At 35.8% G+C, this 24,122-nt stretch overlaps 1 protein-coding gene across 3 annotated transcripts; it reads left to right on the top strand.

Moving 5' to 3' along the window:
- The first annotated feature begins 461 nt into the window (after nucleotides 1-461).
- wdr47b (WD repeat domain 47b) lies at nucleotides 462-19,109 on the top strand. Of its 3 annotated transcripts, XM_048166307.1 has the most exons (15): nucleotides 462-575; nucleotides 777-1,054; nucleotides 2,481-2,650; nucleotides 3,116-3,199; nucleotides 3,285-3,369; nucleotides 4,484-5,307; nucleotides 6,900-7,011; nucleotides 7,339-7,508; nucleotides 9,301-9,528; nucleotides 9,609-9,776; nucleotides 10,317-10,486; nucleotides 12,432-12,602; nucleotides 12,686-12,817; nucleotides 12,898-13,116; nucleotides 18,143-19,109. In XM_048166307.1, exons 3-15 carry the CDS (start codon nucleotides 2,493-2,495, stop codon nucleotides 18,283-18,285), a joined length of 2,664 nt encoding a protein of 887 aa, XP_048022264.1. In that variant the 5' UTR covers nucleotides 462-575; nucleotides 777-1,054; nucleotides 2,481-2,492; the 3' UTR covers nucleotides 18,286-19,109. The 3 variants fall into 3 exon arrangements, with proteins under 3 accessions (XP_048022264.1, XP_048022257.1, XP_048022272.1); XM_048166300.1 differs by lacking the exon at nucleotides 462-575 and having other exon boundaries at nucleotides 765-1,054; XM_048166315.1 differs by lacking the exon at nucleotides 462-575 and having other exon boundaries at nucleotides 767-1,054; nucleotides 4,538-5,307.
- The last annotated feature ends 5,013 nt before the right edge of the window (nucleotides 19,110-24,122 follow it).

Below are 24,122 nucleotides of genomic sequence, written 5' to 3'. Positions count from 1 at the left end.
TCACCTACATCTTGGATGCCCTGGGGGTAAGCAGATAAACATCAAATTTTCATTTTTGGGTGAACTATCCTTTTAACGGACATGCGGCTCCAATTGTAAGTCCACAGTTGTAAAGTGCACAGAAGTGTGCCATTTGGGATTCAGCCAATCTCGAATAGCTTCAGAGCATATAATAAACTTCATGAAAGTTAAATTAATAAAGGTAAATTAATTAAATTTTACATATAATTTGGTAAAAAAAACAACAACAAAAACAAACAAAGTCTTGCACATTCTGTTGGTGCAAAGATGTCTATTTTGTACATTTGCAACTGCTTTTTACCCCTTAATTAAGCACCACAATGACTAAATTGTGTCGTCTGTTACATAAAGATGAATTTAAGTTTATTTTGAAATGCAAAATATTGAAAATCAAAATAAAACTCTGTAAACTATTGCATGCGAGACTTGCGGTCTTCACGCCCACTTGAACACTTGGGCAAAATACAGGAAATACGTCATATGAGTAGACAAGCGGTCAAGTCAAGTCGTGTGATGGCGTAGTGCCATCAGGCGTTTATATAACACAACGACAGGTGCGTCTGCTTTCTAGCAATAAACATGAAATAAATATCAAAATTAAATTGGCAAAATGTATATTAAAAAATAATATTAAAATTAAACATGTTGGGTGTCACGATTTTAAGGAATGTTAAATATTTATGTTTTTGTCTATTGTATTCCGACTCAAATCATCTGAATCCGCATCATGTCATATTTACGATTCCTAAACTCAGAATTCACCGTAACAGACCAGTGAAGAGCAACGCAGCGGAGTCAGTGGGTGTGACCGGAGCAGCGCGTCACTCCGCCGGTAACCGGCGCTGCTGCTGCTGCTGCTGCTGATGGAGAGTGAGACAGGCGGAAGGTGGGTGTGGACATCCGAGCCATTGTCGGGATAAACGCACCTCACGCTCGGGCGACGGAACGCTGAGCTCGCGCTAATCCACGGTGGAAGGGACGCGCAGGAGAAGATTGAATAAACAATTCTTGTTTGCCCGAGGCTTCATTTTAGGTAAGATTTAGGAAATATTGCACGGGTCTTTTAATGGTGTCTTGCAAGCACGCAGAGAGTTAAAGCTTCACTGCGTTGCACCGGGGGCCAGACAGACAGAGCATGCATACTTGTTTATGTATGTAAATGTTTGCGAAAATGACAGATTCGAGGTTGCGTTCAGTTAAATGGGTCAGTGAATAAAAAGGTGAGATCAATAACCTAGATATACCCAGTGCTGTCTCCAGTGCACAAGTGCAAACACATCCAAATGCAAGCTTCTCTTTGCTGACAGTACTGCATATGGTACAAGTTGTCGCAGTAATAGCATGCAACTATTTGCATGCATAATAAATCCAGACTTTTAATTTCTCTGGGTCACATGGTTTATTTAAATGATGGATTTATGTATGTAATATAGATACGCTTGATTTACTTAGCAGCATGCCAGAATCATTTACTTACATGGATACATACCATGTATTTCTATTGTATATATTAATTGATATACTTAATCAGCGCTACATACTTACTCTTAACTCATAACTATACATTTATTTTATTTAGTTAGATTTGTTTTGTAATTAGTATTTGTTTGGTTTAATAAACTGAGCTAATGTTAACCTGATCTCTATTCTGTAATCCCTCACTTTATTAATTTATTTAAATATTTACTTATTTATTTAAATGTATTTTTTAAATGTATGTATTTATTATTTATTTTGTTTAATATACTGAGATAATGTTTTCTTTACCTTAAACTAACCTTCACTGAATTTGTTTGTAATATTAATTTTTTTAATTAAATGTATTCATTTATAATTTATTTTTTAATGTACTGAGAAAGTGTGTTTTCTATCTCAAACTCAAATCGCATTTTATTTATATTATATATATATATATATATATATATATATATATATATATATATATATATATATATATATATATATTATTTTTGGTTTAATATATTGATATTTTGACTGATATTTCCTTTCCCTTAAACCCAACCCTCACAATTATTTATTTATTTTAAATTACATTTATTTCATATTTATTTGGTTTAATATACTCATATATAGATATTTTCTTTCCCGTAAAATTAAATCTCACATTTATTTGTTTTTGTTTGTTTGTTTGTTCTGACTGTATATTCTGAGCTAATGATATTGTCTTTCCCTTAAAGCTAACCACCATAGAATTATATTGATTTATTGTTAGAATTTTTTATTTTGACATTTTATATGTTTGTGGGAGCTATTGTCTGTTCCCACATTGTAAAGGATTTATTATCCTTGTACGGATATTTGGTCTCACACACACACACACACACACACACACACACACACACACACACACACACACACACACACACACACACACACACACAGACAGAGTGTCACACACACTTGCTGTGTGAGATAACCTTCTCCCTCTGTCCCTTCAGGAATCTGACACCATGACTGCAGAGGAGATTATAAACATTAAAGAAGCAGAGATAATCAAGCTGATCCTGGACTTTCTGAACTCCAGAAAGCTACACATCAGTATGCTGGCGCTGGAAAAGGAGAGTGGGATCATTAATGGACTTTATTCAGATGATATGCTCTTCCTGAGGTGGGTAGTAAGAGTCTTTGAAAACCTAAACAACAGATAAATGCTTAGTGATTCGAATACACTACTGTTCAAACATATGGAATCAGTAAGGCATTTATAGGTATATATAGGTTCAACAAATCTATTTTTATAACAAATACTGTTGTTATGTATTGTGAAGTTATTATTTTTCTTATTTTAAAAAATATCAAAAGTTATTTTTTTTGTTAAATTTCTACCTACGGCAGCCATTTTAGCAGCCATTTATTCCAGTCTATTAAAAAAACACTGTGTCGTCGTTAAGAAGTGGTTGTGCTGCTTAATGAAGTGTGGAATTATAGCAACACAGTGTCTTTTTCAGTTGCTGAAGGATTGAGTACACTTGCATTTTTTGCAATGGCATCACTCTTTAACATCACTTCTTTAACTGGGTAGGTGAACTAATTTTGGGCCTTTTTCTGGTTTTTTTTTGTTTTTGTTTTTAAGGCAACTTATTTTAGATGGGCAGTGGGAGGAAGTTTTGCAGTTCATTCAGCCTTTGGAGTGCCTGGATAAATTTGACAGGAAGAGGTGAGCGACGTCGGTTTGGAATCTTTTGCCCACACCCAAGCATATGTTGCTTGTTTCAGTCTTTTTTTTTATTTTTTTTTTTCAGGTTTCGATATATCATCCTAAAACAGAAATTTCTGGAAGCTCTCTGTGTGAACAACGCCATATCTGCATCAGATGACCCTGAGAATGTGAGTCTTTATGGAGAAAATGCCATCATGTTGTTCTAAAACAAGATCCACTTTGCTTGTCTTTTATGTAAAATGGAAGATGTTTCATACTATATTGTATTATTATGCTTATTAGTAGTATTATTTATTTGCCAGAAATAACCTTCAATAAATATTATTATGATTATCTTTTATGCAAAACAGAAAAAGTGTAATTGTTTAATATTAATATTTCTATTTTTATATAGAAGTAAACATTCCATTTTGCATAAAAGCAGACAAACTTTTTATTTATTTATTTATTTATTTATTTATTTATCAGTAATAATAATAATTTGTCCTATGAAAAGACTAGACTTTAATACTGATAAATAAACAATGCTAATCTTTTATACAAAATGATCAATAAAAGTTTAATTGTATATTACCGTTATTTTTGTTGCATGAAGAATAATAATAATAATATACTATTAAACTTCCAGTTTGCATAAAAGACAAGCATTACATTTAATTTATTTATTAGTATTGAATATTGCATTATTATTATTATTATTATTATTATTATTACTGGTACCATGAAAATAGCCTTTAAAATAAATAAATAAATAATGATTGTAAATAAACATTGCTAATCTTTTATACAAAATGATCAATAAAAGGTTAATTGTATATTATTATTGTTATTTTTTGTACTATGAATAATAATATTAATAATTAATATACTACTAAACTTTCATTTTGTATATAAGATGATCATTATATTTAATTTATTTCATTTAGGCCTATTTATTAGTATTGAAAATTGCATTATTATTATTATTATTATTGGTACCATGAAAATAGCCTTTAAAATAAATAAATAATGCTTGTATTTTATGCAAAATGGCAGAATTTTAATTGATTATTATTATCATTATTATTATTAGTACCATAAAATAGTCTAATACTGATCAATAAATAAATAAATAATAAGTAAACAATTAAAATTCTTCCATTTTTGCATGAAAGACAAGCATTATTTGTTTAATATTATTATTATTTGTACAGTGAAATTGTCTTGAATATATATATATATATATATATATATATATACACAATAACATTAAACCTCTTGTATCTTGAATGTGCCCAAAAGAAGGTTTTATTCAGGAAGCATCCCATGATGACCTCTCCTCTTTCCCACCTCCAGCTGGAGCTGACCATGCAGGACGCGGTGAAGTCCCTTCATTCCCTGGAAGAGTTCTGCCCGACCAAAGAAGACTACAGCAAGCTCTGTCTGCTCCTCACGCTCCCGCGCCTCACCAACCATGCCGAATTCAAGGACTGGAACCCCAGTACGGCCCGCGTCCACTGCTTCGAGGAAGCCTGCTCCATGGTGGCCGAATTCATCCCTGCGGACCGCAAACTGAGCGAAGCCGGATTCAAGGCCAGCGGAGACCGTCTGTTCCAGCTCCTTATCAAGGGAATACTGTACGAATGTTGCGTTGAATTCTGCCAGAGCAAAGCGACTGGAGAAGAGATCAGCGAGGAGGAGGTTCTCCTAGCTGTCGACGTTCTGTGCGGGAACGGTTGCGAGGAACTGGACTTGAGCTTGCTTTCCTGGCTGCAAAACCTCTCGCCGTCGGTTTTCGCTTGTGCGTTTGAGCAGAAGACTCTCAACATCCATGTGGACCGGCTCGTCAAACCGGCCCGGACGGGTCATGCTGACCTCCTCACACCTCTGCTTACCAAACTCTCGCCCTGCCCGGCATCGCCATTACACCGACCCCAATCGGCGGATACTTACATGTCACGGTCTCTCAATCCTGTCCTGGACGGTCTGTCGCACGGTTTGGTGGGAAGGGAAAAGAAAAGCGCTGAAGGTGATGGAAAAGCAGCGGCCATGTCACAGTCTTTCGCTAACTTTGGGTATCCTTCTGGGGGAAATGGAAGCAACGTCATCAGTGGATCGCCTGACAGGTGGGCTTGTGTTCTCACTGAAAGGGATAGTTCATGCAAAAATGACTCTTCTGATACTCGTGTTGTTCTAAAACTATATGACTTCCTCAGTCTCAGTGTTATTTTGTCTATACAGTGAAAGTCAGTGGGGTCCAATGTTGGACTACATTGGACCCCATTGACTTTCATTGTATGGACATAAACAGAAGTATGAATTAGTAAAATCTAGTTTGACATTCATGTCCTGGATGCAGCGTGGTTACTGTAGGCAGGTGTTACTGTGAGTGAAGTTCAACATATGGTGGTCAAGCTTAACACTTCTAATCCAGTTATACCCACAGAAATAGACCCGGAAGCTCTAGTGGTTAAGTCCAAAACAAACTTCTATGGCAGTCAATGTACTTCAGAGAAATTTGTTGTATACTAGATAAGAAGATCAGAAACCATAGTGTTACAGTGTTAAAAGATAGAGATATTAATATTGATTTTGTAATTAATCTACACTACTGAACAGAAGTTTGGAGTCAGAAAGATTTTTTCCTAAGAGAATTAATACTTTTTTAAATTCATCAAGGATCCATTAAATTGATCAAAAGTGACAGTCAAGACAAAAGATTTCTGTTTCAAATAATAACTTGCTGTTCATCATAGAATCCTGAAAAAAGTATTACAGTTTGCACAAAAATATTAAGCTTATCAACATTGATAATAATTAGAAATGTCTCTTGAGCAGCAAATCATCTTATTGATAATAAATCAGTCATAATAATCATCATAAAAGAATGATTTCTGAAGAATCATGTGACACTGAAGACTGGAATAATGTTTTTTTAATATAATATTGCAATATATTATATATTTTTTTATATAATATTGCATTTATACCTTTTTTTTGTTCATGGCTTTTCAACATTTTTGTGAGCATCTTATTTGCTGTCAATAAATTGCATTATGTATATTTTGGCATTAAAAATAGTCAAAAAAATAGTTATTGGAATAGTTAATAGTTAATATATAATATATAATAATGATGCTGAAAATTCAGCTTTGATCACAGGAATAAATTACATTTTAAAATATATTCGAAATTGAAAACATTTCGAACAAATTAAAATTTTTAATAATACGGAACAATATTACAGTTTTTACTATATTTTTTTATTAAAAAAGAAGCTTTAATAAACATAAGAGACTTATTTAAAAATCAATAAAATATTACAGACCCAAAACTTTATATTGTATATATTTATTGTATTGTTATATTTAGATTTATTTGTTCATGCTTATTTCTTCTATTTTTACATTTAGATTACCTTTGCCATCATCTAAAGATCATCTTTTAAAATACTAATAACAACAACACATTATTATTAATGTAAAAAAATATGTCAGTGAATATCCATTTTTCATACTGTACATTATAATGATGTGATGCTTAAATTCACTTGTAGCTCTTTAATGGTTTATTTTAGTTTTTAGTGTTTTATTTTTAATGTGTTTTCGAGAGAACAGTATATAAATGAATATAACACAAAATTAATTATCAGCCTGAATTTAAAATCTGTGCATACATAGATATTGCGATGTTGACAGGCGTTGTCCTGTTCCTGCAGAAAACAAGCACAGGCCGAGAGGATCAACGGCTCTGGAGAAACGAACTCACTGCGTCCTCCACTGACTCCTGGCAGGGATGGAGGAGCCGTGGGTTCAGGTGAAACATCAGAGGTAATATATATGTTCCCTTTTAAACAGCAACACTTTATTACAGTACATGCCCAGGACCTTAAAGGGATAGTTCACCCAAAAATGAAAATTCTGTCATCATTTACTCACTCATTGCATCTTCAAAACACAAATGAAGATATTTTGCTGATGCCTCAAAACGTTCATAAAGAGATCATAAAATTTATCCATATGAATCAAGCAGTTTAATCCGTGTCTGAAGAGACACAATGACTTCATATGATGAACAGCTTATATACAAAAAGGTGAGTAAATGATTCTAGAATTGGGGTTTTGGTGAACTAGCCCTGTTTTTCTTCCTGATTGTAGGAGCAGCTGCAGGAGTTCCAGCGTCAGCGGCTGCGAGTGCAGCAGCATCTTGAGCAGAAGCAGCAGCAGAGGCAGCTGTACCATCAGATGCTGCTGGAAGGTGGAGTTCATCCTCCAGACCAGCCCACAGACACAGCACAGCACAATCTCACACAGAAGTTCCTGAACAGGTCAGATCCAGGTGCCCAGTGTACCTCTAATGTACCGCGTAGGCACTCAGTTGTGTTGGAACCGCAGTGTTGTTGATTGTTTATGTGCCTTCTGTTTGTCAAGATGATGAGATTGTGATTAAGAGCCTCTTGATCTGGAACTTTCCACAGACTCTCAGTTGTTTCCCTTGATTTATTGATGTGCCATTCATTTCAGGCTGGCATAACAAAAATAGCTTGTGCTTTGTAATATTATATGATACTATTAATTATTTGTCATGCGTTCCTAGTGATGAACTGATAAATCCAATTTTGAGATTATCAGTAATTTATAATATTACATTTATACCTTTTTTTTTTTTTGTTCATGGCTTTTCAACATTTTTGTGAGCATCTTATTTGCTGTCATTAAATTGCATGTATATTTTGGCATTATTAATTAAATTATTTATTAAATATACAGTACAGTCCAAAAGTTTGAAACCACTAAGATTTTTAATGTTTTTAAAAGAAGTTTCGTCTGCTCACCAAGGCTACATTTATTTAATTAAAAATACAGTAAAAAACAGTAATATTGTGAAATATTATTACAATTTAAAATAACTGTTTTCTATTTGAATATATTTCACAAAGTAATTTATTCCTGTGATGGCAAAGCTGAATTTTCAGCATCATTTTTCCAGTCTTCAGTGTCACATGATCCTTCAGAAATCATTCTAATATGCTGATCTGCTGCTCAAGAAACATTTAATGTGTACAATTGTACAAAATATTTGTGTACAATATTTTTTTTCAGGATTATTTGATGAATAGAAAGTTCAAAAGAACAGTGTTTATCTGAAATCTAATCTTTTGTAACATTATAAATGTCTTAACTGCCACTTTTGATTGATTTAATGCATCCTTGCTGAATAAAATTATTAATTTCTTTAATTTCTTTTCAAAAAAATAAAAATAAAAATTCTTACTGACCCCAAACTTTTGAACGGTAGTGTATAATGCTACAGAAGCTTTGTATTTCAGATAAATGCTGTTCTTTTGAACTTTCTATTCATCAAGGAATCCTGAAAAAAAAAGCACACAACTGTTTTCAACATTGAAAATAATCATAAATGTTTATTGAGCAGCAAATCAGCATATTAGAATGATTTCTGAAGGATCATGTGACACTGAAGACTGGAGTAACGATGCTGAAAATTCAGCTTTGCATCACAGGAATAAATTACTTTGTCAAATATATTTAAATAGTACACAGTTATTTTAAATTGTAATAATATTTCACAATATTACTTTTTTTTACTGTATTTTTAATTAAATAAATGTAGCCTTGGTGAGCAGACGAAACTTCTTTTAAAAACATTAAAAATCTTAGTGGTTCCAAACTTTTGGACTGTACTGTAATTGAATAGTTAAGATATATATTTTACACACACTCTATATATATATAGATAGATAGATAGATAGCATACATTTTGAGATTATCAGCAATTCATAATATATTTTTTATTTATTTATTTGCTTTTCAGATTGTTTTGGTGAACGTCTTTTTTTCTTTCATTAAATTATATTATGTATATTTTGTCATTATTAATTAAATATAATTTAATAATTAATCTTAATCATCATTGCAAAAATGTATATATATATCTTTGAGATTTTTATGAAATTATATTTTAAAAATACATTTAATAATTAGTATTTTTCAACTTATTTATTTACAAAAAAAATTGTGAATCTCACAATTTTCACAACCGCTTTGCTGTCAAAAAATTGTATAAATATCATATTGTATATGTGTTGATCATTTGTGTAGGTCCATTCAGAAACTGGAGGAACTGAATGTGGGAATGGAAGATCTGGGAGAAGACGTGCAGGCTTTGGCCCAGCAGTGTAACGGTACGGCAGCGAGCGGAGCCGGTAAACAGACCCCAGAGAGCGGCTCCGGCCGGAACAAGACGGCGGTGATCAGCAGCACCCCTCAGAAAGGAGGAGGCCGGGGGGTGCCGTCTCTGGACGAGTCCCCAGTGCTGGTCAACCAGAGGTTTCTCAAAACTTTCCAACCTACCAAGCTGAAATAACTCTGCTTTGTGAGCTTGTTTTAATGCTGATATTTCATGACAGTGTGTTTCAGGATGAGAAGCCCAAAACCCCATTCATTGCAGTAGAGACGCTGGAGGACACGCAGGCTGTGCGCGCCGTCGCCTTCCACCCGTCTGGGACTCTCTACGCAATCGGCTCCAACTCCAAAACACTGCGTGTCTGCACTTACCCACAGTCCCTCAAAACCAGGTATGCTTTTAGGGCTGCACGATATTACAAAAAAACTGACATACATCTGCGACTATATAGTGCGATATGAAAAATTCAGGAAGTTTCACTAGATGGCTTAAATAGCTCTATTTGGAAAAAATGGGAGTGTTTTTAACCGAGCAGATCTCATCCCCCATTGACTACCATAGTAGGGGGAAAAAATACTATGGTAGTCAATCGGGGGGGCGAAATCTGATATCTTCCTTTGTGTTCAGCAGAACAAAGAAATTTATACAGGTCTGAAACAAATTGAGTGAATGATGACAGAATTTATATTTTTAGGTGAACCATCCCTTTAATTTCTACATTTTTAAATGCTACACTTCACTCTGAACCCAGTAGCACAAATATTAGCTTAATTAAATCACAGCATGCACAATTTGACTAAGTCACTTAGCACTGACTAAGCCATATCATGATATTGATTATTATTTGAATATATCACGCAGCCCTACAAGCTTTCATCATCAAGACAGGCCTGAGGAGTTGTAACGCCCTCTGTCTGTTGTTCCTGTATAGCTCTGAAGCTCCAGTAAAGCAGCCTGACATCTGCTTCAGACGTATTAAGCACCATAAAGGCTCTATTTACTGTGTGGCCTGGAGTCCCTGCGGGCAGCTTCTTGCCACAGGCTCCAATGACAAGTATGTCAAAGTTCTTCCTTTCAACGCAGAAACCTGCAACGCCACAGGTAATGTGCCTAATGTCAGATCAAATACATCTTTTGTAGTGTAAAAACACAATACTTTCTGACTTAAATCATAAAGTGCACTGAAAGTAATTGTAGTAATTGGCTGTACATTATTCTTCATTTCACAGTTACTTGCCCAAAACTAAGTGCACATGAAATATGCTGATTTTTTTTTTTTATTGTGTGATTTTTGCCTTTGAAAAGTTTGGGGTTGTTAAGATTTGTTAATTTTTTTTTTTTTTAAGTTTTTGAAAGTCTCTTATGTTCACCAATGGTTGCATTTATTTGATAAAAAACAACAGTAAAATATGTAATATTGTGAAATAATATTTTTACAATTTAAAATAACTGTTACATTTGAATATAGTTTAAAATGTAATTTATTCCTGTGATGCAACGCTGAACTTTCAGGCATCATTATATATATTAATTTAATATATATATATATATATATATATATATATATATATATTAGGGGTGTGACGAGATCTCGCGAGACTAAACTGTGACGAGATTTCTCGTCGAGGCGAAAAGTAGTCTCGTGATGTTTCCATGACAGAGTGTAAGGATGATTAGGAAAGAATATGCCACCGCTACATTTACATTATGCATCCACTGTCCTTTGGCTTTGTATTTAAATAAAAAACATTTAATTAAGTTGGATAACGGTCGCCACCGCTCCATATTTACAGAGTTACGCGCGGTCGCTGAAAGTGAAAGTAAACGCGAGCGCGCATTCAAACACGCTTTCATTACCCCGCATTTTGAAAGCGGCTCCCTGATGAATACAGATATCTCTCAATATGAAAGCTATCTTAGGCTGGGCAGTGTAGTTGTAACCATCTCTTAGCTCTGTATCAGAGAAAAATTTGGTCTTATTTGCACTTTGAATATTGAGAGAGTGCGATTATGGTTGCACTTATTGTAAAGTGTTAGCATAAAAATGAATAACAGTTTTCTCTTAATCTTACTAAGCACAAACAATAAGGTTTCATTTGTTAACATTAGTTAATGCACTGTGAACTATCATGAACTAACAATGAATGACTATTTTTATTAACTAACATAAACAAAGATTAATAAATACGGTAGCAAATATATTGCTCATTGTTAGTTGATGTTGGTTAATACATTAATGTTAATAAATGAGACCTTATTGTAAAGTGTTATTTATACTGTTTTATTTGATCAGTTTGTGGAAGGGAGTTCAGTTAGGAGGTCAAAAGTTGTAGAAGCTCATAAATCATGTACAGTAAGGTCTGAAGAGACTGAAATCATACAGAAGAGAAGTCAGTTGAGTTAGTGGAAAAACCTTTTACAGTACTTGAGTATTGTTGTCTTTTACTGCATATGATAATTCATACTCAGAAAGTAGAACTGAAATGACATTCATTACAAGATGATTAGTTAAAACATTTCAAAAACACATGCAGAATATTTTTTCTAGTCATGTATTTCGCCATTGAGGATTTCTTAAAATAGTGTGTAAAAATCTTGTCTCGTCTCGTCTCGTGAGATACCTGTCTCGTCACACCCCTAATATATATATATATAATATATATATATATAAAATCATAAATATTTATACATTTTATTTAGAAATTCTGTGACTTTATATCTTAGATTGCGAATTTCTTATTTTAATATATTTTTGAATATGTTATCTCATACTTACCTTTTATATCTTTTTATTTATTGCACTTATTCACAGACCACAACCAATGTACAATAATATATAAATGTATAATAATATATAAAGAATATAAATATATTAAATATATAACATCTATATAAATATTTAAAATAAAACATTTATATATAAATGTGTATTATTCACAATATTATTATTTTTAAATTAATTTTCACAACAGTACCTTTTTATAAATACTGTTTTTATATATATATATAATATTAAAAGGGTAGCATGTGTGCATTTGGACTTCAGGGCCAGATCTAGAGTTCAGCATGCATGACGGCACCATCAGAGACCTGGCGTTTATGGAGGGTCCAGAGAGCGGAGGTGCCATCCTCATCAGCGCCGGGGCTGGAGACTGTAACATCTACACCACTGACTGCCAGAGAGGACAGGGCCTGCACGCGCTCAGCGGACACACAGGTGCTCTCACACGCTTACAGCCCTCTTCATTCACACCCTCAGTGCCCATAACAGGATGGTATATTGTGTTGTACAATACGCAGGGCACATTCTGTCTCTGTACACGTGGGGCGGGTGGATGATTGCCTCCGGCTCTCAGGATAAGACGGTGAGGTTTTGGGACCTGCGTGTGCCCAGCTGTGTGAAGGTGGTTGGGACGGCTGTGCATGGAACAGGTGTGTGTTTTCTATAAATTATCATATGATAGTAACAATATGTAACTGTAATAACAGACTGTTACTGTGTCATGTGACAGGAAGTGCTGTGGCCTCAGTGGCAGTGGATCCCAGTGGGCGGCTCATGGCCACCGGATTGGAGGACTGTCGCTGCATGCTCTATGACATCAGAGGTGGTCGCAGCGTCCAGGCGTATCGGCCGCACACCAGCGACGTTCGCTCTGTGCGCTTCTCTCCTGGTGCACACTATCTGCTCACCGGCTCCTACGACAACAAAGTCATGATCACTGATCTTCAAGGTAGGTCGTGTTACAAACAATATCAATATCAACAAATCAGCATTATTTCTTATTTTTCAACACTCTCTCCAACCACCTGTCACTTCTTGATCTACTCAATTCTCCTCAAATTAATATTTCCACTTAAAAGTACAGTAAATGTCACATTGCAGAAGTAATATGGCTTGTCAATGCCATGTTTTTTCAGTGAATTGATTTTTAGGGGCCAAGCACCGAAGGTGCTTAGGCACCTATTGTTATTGTTGGCGTTCCGTACGCTTATTATTAGGGGCCAAGCACCGAAGGTGCGGAGGCACCTATTGTTATTGTTGGCGTTCTTTTTTTTTTTTTTTTTTTTTTTTTTTTTCTTCTTCTTCTTCTTCTTCTTCTTCTTCCGCTCTTGAAGTCTATGACAGCCCATAGAACCGCTTGCGGGAAAGTTATGAAATTTGGCACACAGTTAGAGGACAGTCTGAGCTATGTCCATAGCAAATTTGGAGTCTCTATCTCAATCCCTCTAGCGCCACCAGCTGTCCAAAGTTGCACTTATGTTTATGCTAATAACTTTTGAACCGTAAGTGCTAGAAACAAAATTATTTTTTCCTCTGATTCCTTAGGTCAAGACGAATCGATTGCACCATATGACGTCATTTTCCGTCATGAAAATTTTTCCGCCATTTTGAATTTTCTGAAAAACGTACTTTTTCGAACTCCTCCTAGGCCGTTACTCCGATTTTCACGAAAATTGAACCAGATCATCTTCAGACCATGCCGACAAAAAGTTATGGAATTCAAGTTGATTCCTCAAACCGTTTTCGAAAAACACGCGAACAAATTGTACGTAGTGCTTGTGAAAATAGACATAAGACTGTATCTCCGCAACGCTTTATCGTATTCAGACCAAACTTGGTACCTGTCATCACAAGCATGACCTGAGGCAACATGCAGCGTTTCGGCGCAGCGCCACCTACTGGTGCGGAGATATGAAAAATTTATGTTTTTGCTTATAACTTCTGATGGGTTTGGCCAAAAATCATAAATTTGATCTCGTTGGATTGGGGGCATCATGCTGAGTCGAATGCTAACCAATTTTCCCATATCGGACATTTTGGCCGTCTGCCATTTTGAATTTTGTGCAAAAATGCTGTATTTTAGGAACGCATTAGCGAATCTTTACGAAACTCTGTATGGGTCATCAGCACAATGCCCTGAAGGAGCCTGAGAAGTTTCGGACCAGCGCCACCTTGTGGTCAAAAGTTATAACAAAATTTACAAAAATGCTAATAACTTATCACTATTTTAACTCATTGTAATGAAACTGGTCACAGTAGATTCCGTGGGTCATGCTGAGAACATAGATATCAAATTTGCCATAGTCAGCTGAACTTCCTGTCCGCCATAATGTTTTTCTTTAAAAACCTACTTTTTCGAACTCCTCCTAGACCGTTGCTCCGATTTTCACCAAAATTGAACCGTATCATCTTCAGACCATGCCGACAAAAAGTTATGGATTTCAAGTCGATAAGTCAAACCGTTTTTGTATACCGGAGCAATGAATTTGAGATATGATGCAAAAATGACTCTTGAAGCTGTATCTCTGCAATGTTTTATCATATTCAGACCAAACTTGGTACGCGTCATCACAAGCATGACCTGAGGCATCGTACAGTGTTTCGGCACAGCGCCACCTACTGGAGTGGAGATATGAAAAATGGCTATTTTTGCTTATAACTTCTGATGGGTTTGACCAAAATTCATAAATTTGGTATGTGTCATCAGGACAATGCCCTGAAGGAGCCCAAGAAGTTTCGGACCAGCACCACCTTGTGGTAAAAATTTATAACAAAATTGACAAAAATGCTAATAACTTTTTTTTCTAATTGCTCACTGCTGCTGTTGGTCTGATGCTCCCAGCCGTGTTGGCTGGCTTCTTGTGCCGTTTTTGTGCTTGGCCCCGTAATTGCTGCTTGCAGCTATATTTATTCTTCTTCTTCTTCTTCCGCTCTTGAAGTCTATGGCAGCCCATAGAACCACTTGCGGGAAAGTTGTGAAATTTGGCACACAGTTAGAGGACAGAATGACCTTTGTCCATAGCAAATTTGGAGTCTCTAACTCAATCCCTCTAGCGCCACCAGCTGTCCAAAGTAGCACTTATGTTTATGCTAATAACTTTTGAACCATAAGGGCTAGAGACAAAATTCTTTTTTCCTCTGATTCCTTGGTTCAAGCTGATTCGACTGCACCATATGACGTCATTTTCCGTCATGAAAATTTTTCCGCCATTTTGAATTTTCTGAAAAACCTACTTTTTCGAACTCCTCCTAGGCCGTTACTCCGATTTTCACGAAAACTGAACCAGATCATCTTCAGACCATGCTGACAAAAAGTTATGGAATTCAAGTTGATTACTCAAACAGTTTTCGTAAAACAAGCGAACGAATTGTACGTAGTGCTTGTAAAAATAGACATAAGGCTGTATCTCCGCAACACTTTATCGTATTCAGACCAAACTTGGTACCTGTCATCACAAGCATGACCTGAGGCAACATGCAGCGTTTCAGCGCAGCGCCACCTAGTGGTGCGGAGATATGAAAAATTTATGTTTTTGCTTATAACTTCTGATGGGTTTGGCCAAAAATCATGAATTTGGTCTTGTTCGATTTGGGGCATCATGCCGAATCGAATAATATCCAATTTTCCCATTTCGGACATTTTGGCTGTCGGCCATTTTGAATTTTGTGCTAAAATGCTGTATTTTATGAACGCAGTAGCGTATCATTATGAAACTTGGTATGGGCCATCAGCACAATGTCCTGAAGGAGCCTAAGAAGTTTCGGAACAGCGCCACCTTGTGGTCAAAAGTTATAACAAAATGTACAAAAATGCTAATAACTTTTGACTATTTTAACTCATTGTAATGAAACTGGTCTCAGTTGATTCGTTGGGTCATGCCAAGAACATAGATATCAAATTTGCCATAGTTGGCTGAACTTCCTGTCCGCCATATTGTTTTTCTTTAAAAACCTACTTTTTCGAACTCCTCCTAGACCGTTGCTCCGATTTTGACCAAAATCTAACCGTATCATCTTCACACCATGCTGACAAAAAGTTATGGATTTCAAGTCGATAAGTCAAACCGTTTTCGTATAACGGAGCAATGAATTTGAGGCATGATGCAAAAATGACTCTTGAAGCTGTATCTCTGCAATGCTTTATCATATTCAGATCAAACTTGGTACGTGTCATCACAAGCATGACCTGAGGCATCATAGAGTGTTTCGGCGCAGTGCCACCTACTGGAGTGGAGATATGAAAAATAGCTATTTTTGCTTATAACTTCTGATGGGTTTGACCAATATTCATAAATTTGGTATGGGTCATCAGGACAATGCCCTGAAGGAGCCTGAGAAGTTTCGGACCAGCGCCACCTTGTGGTCAAAAGTTATTACAAAATTGACAAAAATGCGAATAACTTTTTTTTTCTAATTGCTCACTGCTGCTGTTGATCTGATGCTCCCAGCCATGTTGGCTGGCTTCTTGTGCCGTTTTTGTGCTTGGCCCCGTAATTGCTGCTTGCAGCTATATTTATTATTATTATTATTTGCTGTATTAAAATTTAAATCAAGTCAATAATGTCAGTTTTAACTGAATTAGCTTTGAATTTTATATTGTTAATTATTAGTAGTAATATGAATATTAATAATATAATGTGTTGTTGTTGTTGTTATTAATGCTATTATTATTATAGTTGTTTAATGAATAGTTTTTGAATTTTAATATTGTTAATTATTATTACTAAAATTAAATTCCGCCGTTTTTGCCACATTGCAGAAGTAAAATAGCTTGGAAATTTCATCTTTTTTTTCAATTTATTAATTTTAATTATTGTTATTATTAATTACTATATATTATCATTAAAGTTCAAAAACAGTTCAATTAATAATGTCTGTTATTTTTTACTGAATTAGCTTTGAATTTAGTAGTAATAGTGATAAAATATATTTTTATTTTATTGTTCAATTAATGGGTTTTAAATTTTAATGTTATTATTTTTAATTGTATTATTACTATTAATAAAATAAAATCCCACTGTTCCTTTGTCACATAAGAGAAACAACACGTGGCTTGTGAATGCCATTTCAGATTTTTTTTAAATGTTTTTTTTAATAATAATTATTAATTACAATATTTAAAAAAAAAAATAAAAAAATAAAAAAAAATATATATATATATATATATATATATATATATATATATATATATATATATATATATATATATAAAGAAATAAGGTACGAGTGGCTTTGCTGTATCGTGAATAAGTCACGTGACTTATACAGCACTAGCCTTGAGTTTATTGCTTATTGCTTTTATAAAACAGTTACCACACAATACAAATATTAAAGCCAAAAATATGCATCAATGCATCTTTCATGAAGTAAACTTTCACTAAAAGCTTCCTTCCACCGGAAAATATAGTCCCTGACCATGAACAGCAACAGAAGTTACATTATTACACCATTAGATGGCGACAAAGACTGTCTTTATGAGTGTGTCAGTCAGTAGTGAAGACTTTTACATTGAAAAGACTGAACTGTTGTGAACACAGAACAAGACGCAACTGATAAATGCTTTGACTAGCGCTGTCAGTCACAGGAAAACCCCTTAACTGTTAAAAGGACCAGATAATACATCGGACAGAAGAGATTTTTTATTATGAACATGCAGATAATAAACTCGCTCACTCTATCTCTCTCACAATACCCTTCTACATCATATAGTAAGCTTCAATGAACAATATCAATTGAGAACAGTTTACGTTGCTAAGAGTGGTTGCTAAGGGTGTTGTGTAGTGATACACAGAACAGTTGGGTGAAGCAATCAGAATCAAGGACAGGAACTAACTGTTTTATATGTGTTTTTTTAATTGAAATATGCTTTTATTTACAATAATAATAGTATTAAATCCCACTGTAGTTTTTTTATGTCACATTATGGAAGTAAAATTGCCATTTTATGAAATGAAATTTTCCCTGCGTTTCTCTAGGCGATCTCACCAAAAGCCTGCCGGTGACTGTGGTCGCTGAACACGGCGATAAAGTGATCCAGTGCCGATGGCACACCAGAGACCTTTCCTTCCTGTCCTCTTCAGCTGATAAGACTGTCACACTGTGGGCGTATCAGCCTTGATCCACAGTCGTCTGCTGACACACACCACGTGGAAGAGCACAGAAACACTGATCCTCCTGCACCCGGATTTAGAAGGACCGTTAAAAGGTCAAAGTATGTCAGTGTGTGTTTGATTGTATTTCTATGTAACGTCCTCCAGTATATTCACATGAGAAAAGAAAACTGACTGTTCATTCTCAGCTCTAGTGATGTCTACATTTGGAATTGCATGTCTACTGGAAGAAACAGCTTTATGTCAAATGTATTGCAATTAAAAAACTACGCTTTTTCACTTTCAAACACGAAAAATGCCACACGTAGCATTGCTTCTGTATTTTGCTATTTCGAGTGAATGAAACAGTCCTGAGCTGAATTGTGCCTTTATGATGTTCTCTGTAGTTACACTTATTCAACTGAATGTCTTGTAAATATGAGCTTTTGTATAGGACTAAATGCTAATCAAAGCATAAAAGCATTGTATAGCACATTGCACTATATGAACTTCATACCAACACTGTTTATGCAGCATGAATATTCATCTCTTCATTTAAATAAATGTAAATAAATCAACAGCCCGTAAATACTGAGGATAAATGTTTTGTGGAAGTCATCCTCCTCAGTGTTGTTCAAACGGTTTCATGCATTTTAGGAATGCTTTTATTTTGGATTGTCATTTTCCTAATGCATATATTTATATGCATCACTTTTGCACATCAATTCAGCACCTTTTTCTATTGACACAGAGGACAGATATAGGACTCCTGCAGTCATTTGTTGTATAAAGTATGTGTTGGTAATTTATTTGAACATGGAAATAAACAGTTTTCGACTATGGGAATAATGAACGATTCACTGATTCTTCTACAAATCTATTTGCTATTCATTTTTTTAAAAGCAGCATTTTCATTCTGAAATTGAGATTATCACTACAATGTTCTAGTGCACTAATGGCGCTAAACACCTCATTCTCTAGCGGTCGTCAGTGCGCAGTGGTTTACCTGCTCAACTCTCACTATCTGGCCTCTGTTACACACACAATGCAAGAGTGGATGTCTGTTTATAAAGCGCAGATGATAAACGAACGACAAGGAAGTACAAAAAATTAATGTACAGTACACAATAGTAAATACAAACAAGTGTTCATTGTCGCCAACAGCGTAGCAGTTCCAGACAATCAATGACACTCAAACCCAGTGTTACTCGCATGTGAAGCAGAATCAAAGCAGCCTCCGCGTCTGTTTTCAGGCCTTACCGCTTACCTCTCCAGTGCTGGAAAGCCAGACGCTGGTCCTAAAGCGCTTGCCCAGTCATAAACCTTCATTCCAGTGATATTTTTTTGAGCTTTTCTCTTTTATATTGTGCCTCATCATCTAAATTACATTTAGGTATACATTTTGCACATATTTGTTTATGGATGTAATATTTACCATACAAAATGTAGAAGTTCACAACATATCAAACATTTTGCTTCGGTGTGTGTAAGAACATACAGTATAACATCTTTTAGAGATCATTTATAATTAACAACTCAAGGGGCAAATAGAAAAGAACTAACATCAGACCAAAAGTTTAGAGATAATTTTTTTTTTTTTAAATGTCCATGAATTTTGATAAAGATGCTTTACACGAATAGATTTTGTGTACTTATAGTATAGTGTAGGCTACTACAGGTGGTAACTAAATATATTTTTTAAATACAGAGAAATTAAAAGCACATTTTAGTTCATATTTCATGGTGTCTCAAAATAGCACAGTTGAGTACACTTAGATGTACACTTAGTACTAAAGAAGAATTTTTAGTATGTTAAGTACAAAATTAGTGCACGAAAATAGAGCACTTTAAGTACATTATTGAAATGTACTTTTTTTCACCTGGGATGCACGAAAACAACATGTCACGTGAGCGTAACCGCAATGGAGACTGTAGCCCAAAATCTCTTCCAGTTGACAAATTTCTACTGGAATTACCCGTAGCAGATCTATACAGGTGGAGCTGGGGAAGGTGGAGGGTTTCTGAAGCGTGCTGCACTGCTAAGGCAAATGCTACTCATGTATTTGAAGACTGAGCACACAGTTCATTGGCTACTAATACAGCAGGAACCAATCTTCTGTGTCCTATAGATATAATGATGTGATTACGAGCAGTTGAGTTAAGGACCTATTAAGGCCTGTACACACCGGGACGAATATTGCACACGTTTATCGCCAGCGTTTTTCGAGACGTTTTTTGTGTTCACACCCAAGCGATTTTCACTGGCGATGCACAGAGTGAACGTGCTAATTCACTCCCTGACAGTATATGGCGCTTGTGCTTAACGGTAGTGCAAATAAACATATTTATGATATTAATAAAGTTAAAGAAGATAAAAATGCAGATATTAAATGGCATATATGAGAGATGGTAGTCAGAAACAGCAGTGCAAATAAACATTTATGAAAAAGACATTCTCAACTATATTTCTTGAATGTAAAAGAAAAAAAAACAGATAAAATACAGAAATAATACACATCTATAGGTGTGGCCAAGAACTGGCAGAGCACCCATAGCGTGCGTCTCAATCAGCTCCCTAGTTCACTAGTCAGGGCACTGATCAGGGAGTCGGCCACATTCATTTAAATGGTATACTGATACACGACCTAGGAAGCTAGGAGCTGTTTGAGACGCAGGAATAGTTTGTAGGGCTCTTCCTCGTCTACTTACTTTCTCTTCATCGTCTAGGTATCACTGTGTGCTCGGCAAGACTGTTTTGTGCTTGAGCGCCACCAAGTCATGTTTTACTGTAACTTCAGGAGCTCCAGGCACGTGAACAAAAGCACCAATATCATTGGTCGGCCAGTTTTTAACGCTGCGCGTCAAACCAAAAAAACGAACCCGAGGCGTTTTTTTAAAAATGACGCTTTTACGCCTCGCGTTTTTCGCGTCGGTGTGCACACTCACATTGGCGCCTGTTGTTTAGTCACGAGGCGTTAAACGTCGGCGAAAATCGCGCGCGATATTCGTCCCGGTGTGAACAGGCCTTTAGCCTGCCCATTTAAATGTTTCATGACAGAACTTTGTATTTTTCTTTCATTGCATTGCTTTTGTGTTGTTATTTTGGTGGTCGAAAAAATATCAGTTTGATTTGCATTTTTGACCTGTTATTTGAAGTCAATTTCAATATTTTTTTTTCGGCATCAATTGGACACGGCATTTGAATTTGGAAAAGAAACACAAACCTGACTGGAGCCGCTCCAGTGGACAACAGTGACTGGATCTAACACCTTAAGATGACACACTGCTCATATCTCTGGCGCTGTAAGTTACCGAAAGCGAAACCACACACAAAACACCTTAGAAAGCTTCTCTGTACGGGCTGCTAAGATGGCAGCAGCCTCATTTTTGCTTCAGAACTGCTCTTCAGGAATCTACAGGTGACGTCATGGACACTACGCCCATATTTTTTTACAGTCTATGAAACCATCCCGAAATACACTGTGACTCTTATTCTGAAATGTCTGCAGTCTGCACTGAACCAGGCTACTCATCATAAATATGCATTCTTACAACCGTCTAAAAACATACTACCCCAGCAGGGGAAGATTAAGGTGGTCAGGGGCCCCTAGGCTAGCCTGACTACGTCAGACTTCCTACTTCCGCTCAATTTCATTTCGCTTCTGTACTCAGTCTGATACAGCGTCAGAGCTTTCTGTTTTCCACCGGTCTGGAAACAGCCGGGCCAATCAACGAACAGAGGGCGGGCTGAGAGCCGTGACGTAGTTGCTAGGCGCCGAGTTTTACATTGTAGGTTAGAGAAATCGAAAACCGAAACGACCGCGGAAATGGGAAACGAGACACGGGATGCAATTCGCTCTGTTATGGAGAACATTCAACTCTTTTTCAAACTGAAGCCAGAACAAGACGAGTGTTTGATAAACATTTTAAATGGAGGTGATGTTGTGGCCCTACTCCCGACTGGTTTTGGGAAAAGTTTAACAGGGCTCTCAAGTTTTGAAGACAGGCAAGAGTGACAAGTTGTCATTGTTTGTGTCAAACAAGTTGTGAATTTGTTGTAACATTAAAACAGGAGATCATGACTTATTCTGTGCTCAAAGTGATGCTCAGAGCTCCAGTGGTTTCCTCTGTGGGTGAACGAGGATGCTGGTGAACAATTCCAGGATATGCTTTTTTTTTCATTGGTTGTTGCGTTCAATCTTACCCAGATACAATAGTGCTATTTTCTGATTGGCTATTGTGTAGCCTCTTTCTTTTTTTTTTGATTGGCTGATAAGTGGCAGGTTCGAGACGCGCTTGATTCCTGCCCGGTTCCATAGAGAGAGCGGCGCGGCCAGATACATTTTGGGCGCTGCGGCATATTAAATATATGATAAATAGTTTTTCTGCGTGAGAAATACAATGTGTGGCGGGAGTGCGTGACAAAAGACCGAAATGAGTGACTGTCACGCTCAATGCGTGACACTTGAGAGCCCTGGTTTAATTTATCAATTGTTACCGTGTATGCGTAGATTAACTTCGCATAATCTGCAAAAGTCGTTTACAGCCATGTTCACTCCGGTATTTCGCTTGCATCATCATGTGTTTACAACAGGTTTACAGTGGAAGTTCAATCATAGATTTGAGTTCGATGCATGATGTCTGTGCTTCGATGCGGCTGTACAGGCACATAACATACGTCATAACTAAACGTATCTGATTGGCTTACGGGTAACCAATGATTTTAAACTTCAGACAAGCGCCCCCTAGCGAGAGAGAAAACACTTCTCTATTATGCCATTCCAGACTCTGTCTACGAAGCAAAGTGAAGTAGCAGAGTCTGGTATTACCAGGCTACCCCTAGGCTGCTCCTTGTATGTTTACATTTTATATATATATAAAATGTAAACTTCTAGTTTCTAAACTTTAGCTTAACCTGAGGTATTAAAATAACAAACAGAAATAAAAACTGATAGACATTTAAAAGCAAAAACTAAAAGACATAAACACAAAAAATTACTAAATCTTTTAACTAAAATTACAATTAAAGCAGAAAAACTAAAAATCAAATCTAATAAAATTTTTAAACGAAAACTATAATACTACCTCAATGATAAGTGTGTCAATCCCTAAAAAAAGGACTGAATTTTGCTCTTTCGTGTCTTTTTGCACTTGAACGGTCAAAAACCGTCCGCTTTGGCGGTAGATTTAGTCGACTAAAATCTTATGATATTTAGTCGACTAAAACTAAAACAATTTCCGATGACTAAAATATGACTAAAACTAAATGGCATTTTAGTCAAAAGACTATGACTAAAACTAAATCAAAATTTCTTGTCAAAATTATCACTGGTCAGTGACAACAGGTGAGCACACTCATACAAATGAGGATAGAACAACGACTAAACAAGGGGGCGTGGTAACAGCAAACAAGGAGGTGGGAACATGGCAAATACAAACAAAGACAAAGCCATGTGCTGACATACAACACAGAGACACATTAAACAAAAACAAGACTGACAAGGCTGCCAGGGCAGAACCCTGACAGTATATACGATACAACTGGCATAATCAACTTTTATGAATTTCTGTTGTGAAACCATGGAAAAAAGGTGAATAAAGACTGAGAGGAAGAACCTGAACATCCAGAAAATATTATTTCAAGAAATGTTTAGTATTTGCACTGGCTTGCCTTTTTGTCTCATGTTCTGTGAGAGCTGTGAGTGGAGGGAGACGAGTGTTTTTGTTCAGCTATGTGTTTTTCTGAATGTCTGAATATATTTCTTCATCTGTTTGTCTGTTGAATACAGATATACAGAACTGTGTTATACAGAGTGTTCATTGTCAAACTACAAAATTATTTAAATTTGAATTTCTAAATATAAAA

The sequence above is a fragment of the Megalobrama amblycephala genome, linkage group LG2 (genome assembly GCF_018812025.1).
Source record: "Megalobrama amblycephala isolate DHTTF-2021 linkage group LG2, ASM1881202v1, whole genome shotgun sequence".
NCBI lineage: Eukaryota > Metazoa > Chordata > Actinopteri > Cypriniformes > Xenocyprididae > Megalobrama > Megalobrama amblycephala.
The sequence above is the reverse complement of the archived record's forward strand: the minus strand, read 5'-3'. Positions and strand labels throughout refer to the sequence as shown.